This window comes from Orycteropus afer, unplaced genomic scaffold, assembly GCF_000298275.1.
Source record: "Orycteropus afer afer isolate SDZICR_OR568_19922 unplaced genomic scaffold, OryAfe1.0 scaffold00255, whole genome shotgun sequence".
In the NCBI taxonomy this organism is placed as follows: Eukaryota; Metazoa; Chordata; class Mammalia; order Tubulidentata; family Orycteropodidae; genus Orycteropus; species Orycteropus afer.
The window spans coordinates 1,144,898-1,160,995 of NW_006921842.1; the positions used below are offsets into that span (position 1 = coordinate 1,144,898).

Sequence of the window (16,098 nt, forward strand, 5' to 3'; positions counted from 1 at the left end):
CAAGTATACCAGGGATTGTGGGGCTGGCGCGGGATCGGGCAGTGTTTCGTTCTGCTGTGCATGGGGTCGCTATGAGTCGGAAACGACTCGACGGCATTTAACAACAACAACAACAATGTGCCAGAAAGGAATAGAAGTCTTTGAAAGCATAATTTTCACTTGTTTCAGTAAAAGGCCACCCCTGATTATCTACAGATCATCCTTGTTCATTTTACAAATATAAAGTCTCATTTATCTTTGCACTCAATGCTTCAGTGCCCCACTCTCAGATATGTGTTTGGAAAGTGAAGTAATTTTCATATAGGCCCAAGAGAAGTCCAATTAGGAAGGTGAATTTGCAGAATTGTACAGAGGGAATCAAATGATAAAAATTACTTTTTAAAATCTATATAAATTAAAACAGTTTGCTTTATTTTAAAACAGTAACTTCTTTATATTGGACCACTGACCAAAACTCAATACTGATACAAATATAAATTTCTTAGGAAGTCAAAATATGTCAGGAAAATTGTCTGAATTTCTTTTTAAAGGCATGATTTTTAAACCATATAAAACAAACAAAACTTTACATCAATATATGTATAAAATGAGCTCCAGTTCAAATTCAAGTTGAATAACCAAACCATTATCATGGATATGAGTTGAGGTCAATTACCTCAACTAATTTTTGTTAATATTAAAAGAACATTGCACATATTTTCAATAACTTAAAAGTGAATGTTATCTACTTTTCTCATCTCTTGATTCCCCAGGAAGTATAATATTATTTTCTAGATTCTAATAATAAATCCAAATATTTACTCATGGTAGGAGATTCTGGCATTAACTACAGGTGAGTTTATCAGAAACAGAAAACCATGAAGATTTAGCATTTAAACATAGTCACTAAAGCAATTCCTTAGGAGCCTTAGATGAGAAAGGCAGTTCTCCACTTTCCAAGAATACCTAAAGGTTATATTGCATAATGTAATTCAAGAGAACAGCATTCTGACCAATGATAATTTATAGGAAATTCTTTCACCTATTTGATAATGTTTCTTTATAAAGGTAATATTTTGACCAATGTTAAAATGTTAGAACTCCATTATGCTAGTATTTCCAGAGTATTATTAACTTAGCACAAGTATAAATTACTTTTTGATGGTCTATATCACTATTCTTCTCATCTAGCATAGATTATTAATAGACTCTTAGCAACCCCATTGGGTTTCCCAGGAGGAAAATCTTTACTGAACTAGATTGCCCCATTTTCCTTCCACGGAGTGGCTGGTGGATTTGAACCACCAACCTTCTGGTTAGCAGTCAAATATCTTAGGCACTGTGCCACCAGAACTCCTCACATGGATTCTTGATAATGTCTAATTTTTGGAAAATGAACAAAATCTTAAATAAAAGTCAAACTTATTATATAAAATATTCCTGTGGCCACAGCTTTTGAGAATCCACCTACATACTTAATAACAAATTTTTACTGTTTTGGGATGCTCTGGTGGTACAGTGGTTAAGCACTTGGCTGCTAACCAGAAGCTCAGCAGTTTGAACCCAGGCACTCCGCGGAAGGAAGATGTGGCAGTCTGCTTCCATAAAAATGACAGCCTTGAAAACCCTATGGAAAAGTTCTAGGGTCACTATGCGTCAGAATTGACTTGACAGCAGTGGGTTTTTATGGGTGATTAACACTAGATTTTTGCTATGAGCAAATAGGTTAAAGCAAGAGGCACTTGAAATGTTGGCCACTAGAGGGTAGTTTCACCACAGTTCATAGAAGCTGCAGCCCAGTCGGTAACAGCATTTCTGAAACCAAATTGATTGCTGTGGAGTGGATTCCAACTCATGGCAACCTTATGGGACTGAGTAGACCTGTCTCATAGGGTTTGCAATGCTGTAAATCTACATTCAGAAGCAGACTGCCATCTTTCTCCCACAGAGCTGCTGGTGGGTTCAAACCTCTCACCTTTCACTTAGCAGCTGAGCACTTAACCACTTCACCGCCAGGGCTTCCCCCATAGCACTTACCAAGTTTTATTGACCTGGTTGTTGTTAGTCTCCATCGAGTTGACTCCAACTCATGGAAATTCCATGCACAAAGAGATCAGACCTTTGATCCATAAGTAAATTGCCAGCCCTTTTTTTCTAGCCTTTCGGATCCAACTCGACAGCAGTGAATGAGTGAGTGAGTGTCTTAGTCTGGAAGCTCTGCTGAAACCTGTCATGGCAACATGCAGCCTTCCACTGATAGATGGGTGGTTGCTGCATTTGAAGCACACTGGCTGGGAGTTGAACCTAGGTCTTCGACATGGAAAGCAAGAATTTTACCCCTGAACCACCCCTGTACCCCTATAGGCCTGGATACCATATTCTAAATGTATGAAAGCTTCCACAGCCCTCATTCCATAGTTAATACTTACTTTTCACACTGTTGTTGTTGTTGTTGTTGTTATGTGCCATCAAGTCGGACCCGACTCATAGCGACCCCTCCTTGGGTTTCCGAGGCAGTATCACTACGGAAGTAGATTGCCCCATCTTCCTTCTGAGGAGTGGCTGGTGGATTTGAACCACCAGCCTTCTGGTTAGCAGTAAGTGCCTTTTCACACTAATCTTTAGCATTTGATCCTATACTGATTTGCATTTTATTTAACTTCCCATGTGTATAAATCTTAGTTTCCCTCAAGAGCACAGTCTTTATCTTCTATTTCTTTATATCTCTCATAAACTGTATACAATATCATACAATGTCACAAAGTAAATTAAAGGGACTGCTAACCAGAAGGCTGGCAGTTCAAACCCACCAGCTACTCCTCGGAAGGAAGGTTGGACAATCTACTTCCATAATGATACCACCTCAGAAACCCAAGGAGGGGTTGCTATGAGTCTGGTCTGACTCAATGGCACATAACAACAACAACAACATGATTTATAATGGAATTAGCAGTTTATAGGTATACTTTACAATAAAACCTTTTAATCTGCTATACCTATTAAAATTTAGAAAATGCACATCCTTTGATCTAGCAATCCTACTTCTAGAAATATCACCTACAGGGATATTTGCACAACTATCTGAAGATAAAGATGCAAGAATTTTCACACTATAATATTGTCTATAATGGTATAAAACATTGGAAATAACCTAAACAGCTATGAGAATGTGAAACAATGAAATTAAATGTGGTGCATCCAGACCATAAAATATTATATAGCCATTAAAAAGAATCAGGTAACTTTATACGTACTTATGAAGGAGGCATAATATAAGTACACTAAAATGAAACAGTGACCAGTAGAAATAAATTGTGTGTGTGTGTATACAAAAACTTTGAAAGACAAATCTGGAATGATACACACCAAAGTATTATCAATGGTTATTCTAAAGGGCAAGTGTTGGCAAACTTTTTCCATGAAGGGTCAAATAATAAGTATTTGAGGCTTTGTGTGACATATAGTCTCAGATCCAACTAATCAATTCTTCCACTGTAAATTGATAGTAGCCATAGATAGTACATGAATGAATATGCATGGTTATGTCCCATTAAAAGGTTATTTATGGACACTGAAATGTGAACTATACATTTCAGTGTCCATAAATAGACTACATATAAATTTCATGTGTCACAATAAACTCTTAACTTGGTTTTATCAACCATTTCAAAATGTAACAATCATTTTTAGTTCATAGGCTGTACAAAAATATCCAGTGGCCCACAGACCATAATTTGCCAACTCCAGCCACTGAGGATGAAATTGGAGGGGTGACTTGGGGAACTTTCACCAAAAAAAAAAAGATTGGATTCTGTCGATTTTACTTTGTGTGTGTGTTTCTATTTTGCAGATAAAAACAATATCTAAAATATTAATAAAATAAGACTTTTGCCAAATTCCAGGCTTAGAACAAATATAACATCAAAGAAGTACAGTCCTTGTACGCACCTTTTCCTTTGACCTCACAGTGATCAGAGAGCTCCCAAACCTTGAGCTTGCCTGAAAAAACATATTGTCTGTTAATAGCCTTGTGAGAACTTAGCATAATAGTTTACCAGTTTAAAATGACCACTTCAGGAGGTACTTACTTCAGGAGAAATCAATACATATTGGGCCTGAAAGAAAAAAACATGAGAGGGAATGAAGATTATTAATGTTACTCGTGTTCATGTTTTTTAAAAAATCAATTTTATTTACACACTTACACTAGTGAGTGTGTATTTTTCAACATTTCCCATGTAGCCTTAAAAACTGCATGCCCTTTGACTCTATAAATGCCACTTCTAGGAATTTTGCTCAGAAAAAAAATTAGATGTTTATAAAAATGTTTATATGTAAATATTCACCATATCATTATTTAAATTCACTGCCATTAAATTGATTCTGACTCATAGCAACCACCATAGGGTTTCCAAGGCTGTAAATCTTTACAGAAGCAGACTGCCTCATCTTTCTTCTGCAGAGTGGCTGGTCAGTTCAAACTGCCAACTTTTTGGTTAACAGCCCAATACCTTAACCATAACATCACCAGAACTCTTATATCATTACTTAGGACTCTTTCAATTTTCACTATTCTTAGGCCACTTTCAATTTTCACTGTTATAAATATTATTATGTTTAGAATATTATTAATTAAATATTAATATTATTAATTTACTATTCTAAATGTTAGGAGCTCTGGTGGTGTAGTGCCTAAGGCATCTGACTGCTAACCAGAAGGCTGGTGGTTCAAATCCACCAGCCGTTCCTCAGAAGGAAGACTGGGCAATCTACTTCTGTAGTGATCACACACACACACACACACACACACACACACTGCCCTTGAGCCGGATCTGACTCAGACTCGTATCGACCCCTCCTTGGGTTTCCGAGGTGGTATCACTATGGAAGTAGATTGCCCATCCTTCCTTCTGAGGAGCAGCTGTTGGGTTTGAACCACCACCCTTCTGGTTAGCAGTTAAATGCCTTAGGTACTACACTACCATAGCTCCCTCCATAGTGATACCGCCTCAAAAACCCAAGGAGGGGTCACTATGAGTTGGATCTGACTCGATGGCAGTGAGTTATTCTAAATGTTATTTAGAATAGTGAAAATTGAAAGTGGCTTAAGTGGCTAATAATAATCACTTAAATAATGATTAAGTCATGTTTTGTCTCTAGATAACATACTTGGCAGCCAGTATTGTGTTGTATAAGAATTTAGGATGACATGGAAAAATGTTCTTGATATATTGTTAGACTAAAAAAAAAACAGGTTATAAAATTGAAAATATGATCATAATTGCTAATAAAAATATACACATACATAGTATAATGGTTAAGAGTCAGCTTTAGAATCAAATCTTGGTTCAACTCCTCAGTCTGCCATTTCTTACCAGTGTGCCCTTGAACAAATTACCTCTCTGATCTTCAATCTCTATCTATAAATGGGCATAATACCAACATATTAGCTTTGATGTGTAGAGTAAATGTATATAAACTGGTTGGCACAGTTCAAATGCACAATATTGTTGTTGTGTGCTGACAAGTCAATTCCAACTCACAGTGACCAGGACAGAATAAAACTGCCCCGTGGAGTTTCCAAGGCTGTAAATCTTTATGGAAGCAGACTGCCACATCTCTCTCCCATTGAGCAGCTGGTAGATTCAAATCACCAATCTTTCAGATAGCAATTGAGCACTTTACCCACTGCACCACCAAGGCTCCTTCAAATACACAATAAATGGTAGCAATTAAATTCATAGAAGAAAAAGTGCTAGAAGTATGTGCATCAAGAGGCTAGCAGGCATTATCTCTGCACAGTGGATTCTAGGTAGATGATTTTTAATTTTCTTCTTTGCACTTTGGTGTATTATCTAAAATTTTCACAATTAACTTTAAATTTGCAATTTAAAAAATAATCATTTTGTTTAAAAACAATAATGCCCCCCCTCCAAAAAATAATAATAGTGGCCAAGTGTTGTAGGCCCTGGAAACTGAAGAGATTGTATCTTAGAGAAGGAATAAAGCAAATAATGAAACAGGAAAGAAAAGAGTGGACACATTAATGAAACTCCTGTGGCTGTGGCCTGCTTCCTTTCTGCTGCGAGCTCCTAACCAAGCACTAGCAGGCTATGCTGAGGGACCAAAATGATGCCTCGTCCAACTAATGTTCTTTAATGATGGGGGTAAACACTGCAGAACTACAAGAACACAGGAGGCTCAGACCTACAAAACAAGGGTAAGTGATTGTGTCCTGAGCCCAGGACGCCCGAGTTCGGGTAAAAAGTACAAGAGGTTTACAGTGGATGTGATTTCATAAGGAATCAGCAGGTAGTGGTCCTTTCCCATATTGTGTAGAATTTTGTAGGATCATACTTTACCTTTTCTTCTGGACATGGGGTGAGCCATGATTTGCATTTGCCTGTCATGTCACCAAGGGTGGTATGTTTGCCATTATACACATAAACACGGCCATCTTCCCCTCCAATCAGTCCAGAGGTTATATCTGCTATCCTCAGTGGGGCTGCCATGATTATTTCATCTGTAGGCAGTAAGACACAGAAGAAAGTATATGATTACCGCTCACTGTCATCTTTTCCACTGTTCCACTGCTGGATCCTTAACCAACCTCCCACAAACAATATTAGCGTGTCCTTTAAAAAAATTATACTGATTTCACCCTGATAGAGTCAAAAACTTTTGTTTCCTATTTCATCATTCATCAGTAACAACTGACAGGGGCAACCCATGGAACAAAGGAACTGACGAGTCAATTCCATTCATAGTGACCAGGACAGAACAGAACTGCCCCATAGAGTTTCCAAGGCTGTAAATCTTCAAGGAAGCAGACTGCCTCATCTCTGAAGAGATGAAAAGAACAAAGGTTCCATGGATTTAGAGATTGTTGTTATTGTTCATTGCTGTCAAGTTGGCTATGACTCATGGCAGCTCTTACATTTTTAACAGAATGAAATGCTACCAGGTCCTGCTCCATTTTTACAATTATTGCACTGTTCAACTCCATTGTTGTGACCACAGTGTATTTTGAGTACCTTCCAACTGTATCAGAAAATGTTCTGTTGTGAGCAGAGTTTTCATTGGCTGATTTCCAGAAGTAGATCATCTTTTTTCCTAGTCTGTCTTAGGGTGGAAGCTCCACTGAAGCCTGTCCACCACAGAACTTGAAATACCAGAGGCAAAGCTTCCAACACCAGCGCAACACATAAGCCACCACAGTACAACAAACTGACCGATGGGTTGGCATAGGAGTACAAGAAACAAATGTTACCACCTTCAGTGTTAACTCCTGCTGGACATCCAGTTCTGCTATTATCTCATTCAAAATCTACATAAAGGCCCTTGGGCCACTGGGCCATTGATTATGAGGCAGAGCCTGGATGATCTAATTAAGAGACTGATCCATTGGTCAAAGGGACTCAACTCTAGTTGGGTAAAGGCACTGATCCTTTCCTACCTACACCATCATTATCCAGATCACTCAGGTGCAGAACTTCACCAAATCGAGAGAAGCGGCGGTCCCCACTGAAGGTGCTCAGCAGAGCAGGCTGTGCATCCCGTGTTATCGCATACATTCGAGCGGTTCCACCTTGGTGCAGGGTCATGGTCAGGAACGCCATTTTAGACACATCATCTGAAAAGAACCAAAGTGGTAGATCAGAAATACCTGTTAGCATCACAAGAACAAAGATAAGAGGTAAAGCACTGAGTAGAAATGGATTTCTTACTTCGTGCTTGTATACTACAAGGGATGCAGATCACTCAAAATCCTACTGGACAATCAGGTGTGTGCTAGTCATCTCTGGTTGTTAGGAAGGTACAACTAGCTTGTGCACCTAGACTCAAACATTGGATATAGTCAGTGATATCCAAGTCTTTCTTCCAGTCTTAACCCCTTCAGTGCATTTTCCATACAGCCATCTTTTTTACCCCCAACATCATAAATCTGCTATGCCTGTCTCCTGACTTACAGCCCTTTGAGTGATGTCCAAACTCCTGACAAGACCTTACTTAATTTGACTCCTATTTATGACTCTAGTGTTATTCAGGCCACTTCTCTGTTTTTGCCTACACTTTACTTACAATGAATGCAAACCACAGGTCATTATCTTTCTTAAATCTAGGCCTTTGAACATGATATCCTCTCTGGCTGCAATAGACAGCCCTTCTCCCACACTTGTCATTCTCCCCTGTGCCCAGATCTCAGCCAGCCCACTCCTGCTCATCCTGGAGGATTTGGCTCAGAGGCCACCTCTTCTCTGCATTGTTCCCTAACCAGATTGAATTGTGTCCCCAAAAAACATGTGTTGTAAATCCTAATACCTATGCGTGTGGTTATAAATCCATTTGGGAATAGGTTTTCATGGTTTTTATAAAGCCTGTATCAGTGTAGGGTGCATTTTAAGCCATTTGCCTTTGAAACATAAAAAGGGCAGATTAGGACAGAGGAGCAAGCAGTGATGGGAGTAGATAGACACCATGCTACATGAAGATCACCAAAGAGCCAAGGAATAAGGACCTTCTGCCAGAGCCGACAGAAAGAGAAACCTTCCCCTAGGGCCTGTGCCCATAATTGGACTTTAAGCCTCCTAACCTGTGAGAGAATAAATTTCTGTTTGTTAAAGCAACCACTAGATAACCAACTACACTCTGGTGGCATAGTGCCTAAGGCATTTGACTGCTAACCAGAAGGCTGGTGGCACAAACCCACCAGCCACTCCTCAGAGAGAAGACTGGACAATCTACTTCTGTAGAGATACCGCCTGGGAAACCCAAGGAGGGGTCTGCTATGAGTCGGATCCAACTCGATGGCAGTAAGTTTGGTTTTTTTGATTTTAGACAACCAACAGTGTCCCTCCCACGTGTTCCCATTAACATACTAAACCACTGCCATCAAGTCAATTCTGACTTAAAATGACCTATAACACATTAGTGCCAGCCTAATACTGACCACAGGGTAACATGATTCATTTGAGTGTCTCATGCATCAGGCTGTGAATTCTATAAGAAATGGAACCACACCTTAGTCCTTCTATATACTGTACCTAGCTTGGTTCAGCATACCAGTAACCAGTTGCCATGGAGGTGATTTCCATTAATGGTGACTTCATATGTGTCAGAGTAGAACTGTACTCTACAGTTATGTTTTTGTTTTAATTAATTAATTTATTTTTTGGTTACCATATACAGAGCACAACACACCAATTCAACAATTTCTACATGTACAATCAGTGACACTGATTACATTCATCAAATTGTTTAACTGTCCTAATTATTCCACAACCATTAACATAAACTTACTGCCCTCTAACTTCTCATTTAACCTTTCACGTTTCTGTTGTCAATTTGAAAGAGTACAGTGCTCAAGGCAGACACTGTTTGCTAATTAAGCTAAACAATTGTTTGGTTTCAAGAAAACTTCCCGGGATAGCTTAGATTTAAAGATTTTTTAAAGATAATCTTAGGGCAATAGTTTCAAGGGTTCAATCAGCCTCAAGCTCTATAAGGTTTTCATGCAAGTAGATCACCAGACCCTTCTGAGACACCTCTGGTTGGGAACAGACATCTAATTTTTTGGTTAGTGGCCAAACAGGTTAAGCATTTGCACCACACAGGGTCTCCAGGTTCAGCACAAGTGCTCAAGAAATGTTTTTTGAATGAATAAATCTTGAAAAAAAAAATCAAAGTAAAAATAGTTGTTACATTTTTTTTTTGCCTGTAAATTTTGTAAATTATGCATAACATTGAGAAGAATGGGAATTCCAGAACAGTTAATTGTGCTCATGAGGAACCTGTACATGGACCAGGAGGCTGTCATTTGAACAGAACAAAGGGATACTGCATGGTTTAAAATCAGGAAGGGAGTGTGTCAGGGTTGTATCCTTTCACCATACTTGTGGAATCTGTATGCTGAGCAAATATTCCAAGAATCTGGACTATATGAAAAAGAATGTGGCATCAGGATTGAAGGAAGACTCATTAACAACCTGAGATACAACTGAAAACACAACTTTGCTTGCTGATAGTGAGGGTGACTTGAAGCACTAGCTGATGAAGATTGAAGACTAAAGTCTGCAGTATGGATTACACCTCAATATATAAAAAAAAAAAAATGAAAACCAAACTCACTGCCATCAAGTCGTATCAGACTCACAGCAACCCCTCCTTGGGTTTCCAAGGCAGTATCACTACAGAAGAAGATTGCCCCATCTTCCTTCCAAGGAATGGCTGGTGGGTTTGAAAATCACCTCACATGCATATGAGAGCTGGATAATGAATAAGGAAGACCAAAGAAGAATTGATGCTTTTGAGTTGTGGTGTTGACGAAGAATACTGAAAGTACCATGGACTGCCCGAAAAACTAACAAATCTGTCCTGGAAGAAGTGCATGCAGCCAGAATGCTCCTTGGAAGCAAGAATGGCCAGACTTCATCTCACCTACTTTGGTCATGTTGTCAGTAGGGACCATTCCCTGCAGAAAGATATCATGCTTGGTAAAGTGGAGAGTCAATGAGAAATGGGAAGGCCTTCAACAAGATGGATTGACACAGTGGCTGCAACAATGGGCTCGGGTGTAGCAAAGACCATGAGGCTGGCACAGGACCGGGCAGTGTTTCATTCTGTTGTACATGGGGTTGCTATGAATCAAAGACAACTCAACAGTACTTAACAACAACAACAAATTTGTTTTCTGGAATACGGCCATGACTTCAGAGCTAGGTGTCTGCTCCATAAATAAGATAACGGCTTCTGTGGGGGTTTGTGGTCCTCTGAGCAGCTTACTCACAGGTAATGTCCAGGGATTTAATGCAATCTTGTATCAGCATCTACTTACTAATGCACTGCTGAGGAGTCAGCTCCAACTCATCGTAACCCCTCCTTGGATTTCCAAGGTGATATCACTACCGAAGTAGATTGCCCAACTTTCCTTTCAGGGAGTGGCTGGTCGGTTTGAACTGCCAGCCTTCTATTTAGCAGACAAATGCCTTAGGCACTATGCCACCAGAGTGCCTATCCGTTCTCTGCCCTGTTAATTAAGCAACTGGGGGCTCAAAACAGAGCTTACAATAGCAGTAAGAAAAAACAGTAAACAAGAAATAGTACTTTAAAAAGCTCAACAATTTGAGGCCCTTTAACATAAGGGTAAACAATCTGACCTAAATCGATATCCCCTAAGAAAATCAATGTTTTGATACAGTACAATAGTTAATATTCAGGATGACAGGCTGAAGTCATGAAGAAGAGTTTAAATAAGAGAAAATCTTTATTCCCTTCTTCTCATGCTACTTTAAGAGAAACTTGAGCTCCCTGGTTGTTGTTGTTGTTGTTATGTGCTGTCGAGTGGGACCTGACTCATAGCGACCCCTCCTTGGGTTTCTGAGGCGAGCTCCCTGTAGTGTCTGAAGATACCAAACCCAGTTGCTGTTGAGTCAATTCCAACTCTTGGCAACTGCATTTGTTACAGAGGAGAACTACTCCACAGAGTTTTCTGGGCTGTAATGAAGCAGACTGACAGTTTTTTCTTCTGTAGTGCCATTGGGTAGTTTGAACTCTAGGTTAGAAGATGAATGTAAACAATTTATACCACCTAGGGACCAGGGCTACAGTAACACTGAGCATTCTGTCCACTGCCCAGTGTTATTCCTTCCACGAGGAGGAAGAGGGATAAACAGGTTCCTCCCCTGGCTCTCCTTGCCAGCAGGACAGGCACATCATTTCAGGTCCTACTGCATATGTTAGCTCACATGGGACACAACCAGGTCTACCTTCTAGATGCAGGGCTAAGTCCACTCTCTTTGCCTCTTCTTCTGGGGTTGATGGGTGTATGTCTGCCAGGCAGACCCAAAGTCTCTGTCAGAGAGGTTATCCCAAGATCTAGATTTTGAGGGCAAGGATATTAGGAAGCCTGACTATACTACCCATCTAAACCATGTTCTCCAATCCAGCTAGATCAGTTTTCTAAAAGCACCTATTTTATTTATTATCTATTTGAATGAGTCATGAGTCTACTTCTCAAATGGTTTGAAAGACACAAGGGAGGGGGAGAGATGTGATTAATTACCACTCCCAAACCTTGACTACTCACCACAGCATACTCTACTATTGAAGTAGAAAAGAATATTATATAATTGAGAATAAATTCATCAAAAATTTTTTCATTCTCAGAATTTGAAAAGAAAGGATTTAGATATATTGAAAGATTCAGCCATTTCAATTTGTGTGTTTTGTAAGAATTTGCAGGTATATAGTAGAGGTGACAAGGGACAACATTGTAGTCACTTCTTAGCCACAGCCAGCTACCCCAAGGGAGGGAGTAGTTGGACCTGTGGGCTCAGGACCATGGTTGCAGGGGACATCAAGCTCAATTGGCATAACATACTACACAAAACATTGTTCCACAACCTACTTTGGCAAGTAGCGACTGCGATCTTAAAGCTTGCAAGCAGCCATCTAGATGCAACAATGGGTCTCTCCTTATCCAGAGCAAAGAAGAACAAAGAAAACCAAAGATGCATAGAAACAATTAGTCCAAGGAACTGGTTCACCATGCAATCCTCAGCCTATACAACTACAAGACCAGAAGAACCAGATGGTTCCCAGCTATCACTGTCAACCACTTGGAGGGGGATCTATGTGGGAGATACTGGATAGACTGGGAGAACAATGTGGAACAAAACTCAAAGTCATAAAAAAAAAAAAGGGAGGGGGGTTGTGGACCAGGTTTGCTGGCCTGATAGAGCCTGGTGGAACCCCTGAGACTAAGGTCCCTGGCTACTCTTCAGGTCTGGAACTGGACTCACTCCTGTAGCTTCCAGCCAAATAAAAGACAGGCATATGAGCTGAACATTTACATTTGGTAGATACACTTCTTAGAGAGATCAATCATGGGAGAATAGAAGGGCTGTGTATGCACAGAGAGACAGCTTGGAGGGCAGGAGTACATGGGAGGGAAGGACACAGGGAAGAGGTGGCTATGGGGGGAAAGTGGGAGGGGAGCTGCTGCATTATGGGAGACTGCAGTCAAGATCATGAGACAAGGTGTATGTGAACTGCTGTATGGAAGACGAATTTGCTCTGTAAATTTTCACCCAAATCACAATAAAACTAAAAAAAAAGTTTCAGCCATTTCAAAGCAGCTCATTCCCCTGATGATGCAAATTGAACAGTGGATTATTGTACACATTTTAGACAATTAAGAAAAAAACAAGTCTTCAGATCCTATAACTTTCATCCTATTTGACATAGTCTAGTCAAGGAACCACATGACTAAAAGGAAGCAAAATACTTTTATTCTCCCTTATAATTTGGCATTATTGTGTACTTTGAAGGAACTCTGGTGATGTAGTGGTTAAGCATTTGGCTGCTAACCAAAAGGTTAGTGGTTCAAACCCACCAGCCACTTCATGGGAGAAAGATGAGGCAATCTGCTTCTATAAAGATTTACAGCCTTAGAAACCTTATGGGCCAGTTCTACTCTGTCCTATAGGGTTGCTATAAGTCTGAATCAACTCAGTGGTAGTGGGTTTATGTGCTTTGGGCACAGAAATATGAGCAGCCATAGTCACTTTCTGGGTAGAAATTTTAAGACCTAGTACATGCCCCAGAAACCCAAGGCTCTAACTCAGTGGCACATAACAACAACAACAACAGTACATGATGGGCTTCACTTCCTCTTTCCCTCTATCATGGAGAATGGCAATGGTCCAAATACTGCCTGCTGAATGAGTCTGAATTTAGAGTGATGACCAGGTATGGCAGAAACTCCAGTTCACCCACATTAGACATGAAACATGAACAAGGCATAAATCTTAGTTGTATTAGGGGGAAGAAAAAACAAAACAAAAAAAAAGAAGAAGCAATGTCATAGTGAGTGACTTACCATGAGTTGGAGCCCCCACCAGGAGCACTTGTGTCAGGTTTCCATTCACCATCACATGGCCACTAGACAGGGAAGTGCCCAGTTTCCCCATCGCCTGTGAAATGGAATAAACCAAGTCTGTAAAGCTAAGAAAGCTTTTTCACACCCACACTCCTGGGGAGAGACTGTCATACCTTGTCTCCGGAAATTGTAAACAAGCTTTGACAATTTGGCGGGAAATAGCCATACACCCTTCCAAGGTTTGGTTTCTCCTCATGGTTTTGGAATAAATGTCCTAGACTGGAACAAAGCACACAGAGCTCAGCTGCCTGGCACAAGGTTAGAGACCAGCCACATATTGAGAGGTAAGCAGCCCTGGATCAGGTTCAAAGAAAGAGTATGCACCTCACCCCACCCACGTCCCACACCTGCTCTAAGTCTCTGTAATCCTAGGCATGGGAGTATGTGTACTTTCAGAGTTAATCCCAACATTGAGGTTCTCCAGATACCACCTCCATCATTCTGCCTCCCAATTTACACTAAAAATGTTGTTATTGTTAGCTATCGAGTCAACCCCTAACTCATGATGACACTGTGCACAATGGAACAAAATGCTGCCCAGTCTGGTGCCATCTCCATGAGTGGCTGCAGATTGGATTGTTCTGATCCCTAGGGTTTTCACTCTTTGGATTTTTTGAATGTAGATCACCAGGACTTTCTTTCTCTTCTATTTTAGCCTGGAAGCTCTGCTGAAATCTGTTCAGCACCACAGCAGCACGCAAGCCTCCACTTGCTGGCAGATGAGTGCTGGCTGTGCCTGAGGTGCACTGGCCAGGAAGTGAACCTGGCCTCCTGCATGACAGGGGAGAATTCTACCACTTAATCACTATTGTCTCCATTCACCAAAATAGGGACATCTAGCTACCTAATTTTTAAACTTCTAAGCAGGAGAATTTCCAATGTTGCCAGAGCCTTAGCTTTTCCTCCTAGGGGAACACTTTCTTAACCTCTTTCTCTGAACGCTACAATGAATGAGCTTCCAAAGGAGAATTCACTAGCTCCTTGGCCTAACTGCTCCCTGGGCTCCAACACCATGCTCACCTGCTGGTATTCTTCCAGGTTGGGCTCCCAACCAACAGCAAAGTCCTGTTGTTCATGCTGACACTGTGGAGGGAGTATCCAAACCAGGCAAAGTCATCCTGGCCTCTCACCAACCAATCAGCTGCCTCGACATTCAGCTTTTCTAAACAAGACAACAAACCCCTTTTATTTTACATAGGAGAGAGAATGGGGTGGGAACAGTAGACCCTTTTGTAGGCTGATGAGAAACTGGGGTTCTTTTTGTTGAGTTTTTGCCAGAACTCTTCTATGTGCACCCCACCCCCCATGCTAATTCCAGGAACTCCAACATTAGAAATGGATCTCACATTCCATTCAAGAAATATACTTCTAGAGCTCATTTCTCTAGTGGGGTGGGGCACAGAATATTTAAAAAGAGCCCCTTCTCTAGACATTTTGGACCTTTACAGGCAAACCTTTGGTCCTAAGCTTCCTAACTATGTCTATTATTATGTTAGGAGATTATGAGAATAAGCCTGGATCCCTTCAGATCTGGATCTAGAAACTGGATCACTTTTGTTTTTTTTAAGTATTTTTAAAATTTTGTTGTTGAGAATGGACACAGCAGAAAATACACCAATTCCACAGTTTCTGTGTGTAGAATTTGGTGAAACTGATTACATTCTTGCAACCATTCTTACCCTTTACTGAGTTGTTCCACCCCTATTGACATAACCCACAGCTCCTCATGTTTCCTACCTAATCCTTTGAGTTGCTGTTGTCAGTATGATCCCATTCAGATAGACCTTAAAAGAGATAATGCTTAAGGCAGACATTCTTTACTAGTTAAGCTAGACTACTGTTTGGTTTTAAAAAGACTTCAGGGAATATTTTAGATTTAAGGTTTAAAGATATCTCAGGGCAATAGCTTCAGCATGGATCACTTTTTTGTATTGAGTAAATCTATCAACGTCACTTGCTAGGACAATTATACAAGTGTTGAATGATATAGAAGGAGGAACTCAAACCAAACCCACTGCTTTCGAATTGATTCTAGCTCATAGCAACCCTAAAGGACAGAGTAGAACTGCCTCAAAGTATTTCCAAGGCTGTAAATCTTTACAGAAGCAGACTGCCTCATCTTTCTCTCATGGAGTGGCTGATGAGTTCAAACCACCGACCTTGTGGTTGGCAGCTGAATG

At 40.4% G+C, this 16,098-nt stretch overlaps 1 protein-coding gene across 1 annotated transcript in view; it reads right to left on the reverse strand.

The window, feature by feature from the left end:
* Positions 1 to 16,098, reverse strand: part of GPLD1 (glycosylphosphatidylinositol specific phospholipase D1) — a 74,502-nt gene that overhangs the window by 3,441 nt on the left and 54,963 nt on the right. Inside the window, exons 18-24 of the mRNA XM_007949811.2 lie at positions 14,939 to 15,080; positions 14,032 to 14,137; positions 13,859 to 13,952; positions 7,436 to 7,612; positions 6,342 to 6,502; positions 4,068 to 4,094; positions 3,928 to 3,978 (exon numbers count right to left, since the gene is read on the reverse strand). Coding sequence (XP_007948002.1) covers positions 3,928 to 3,978; positions 4,068 to 4,094; positions 6,342 to 6,502; positions 7,436 to 7,612; positions 13,859 to 13,952; positions 14,032 to 14,137; positions 14,939 to 15,080 — 758 coding nt within the window. The remainder of the gene's footprint in view (positions 1 to 3,927; positions 3,979 to 4,067; positions 4,095 to 6,341; positions 6,503 to 7,435; positions 7,613 to 13,858; positions 13,953 to 14,031; positions 14,138 to 14,938; positions 15,081 to 16,098) is intronic.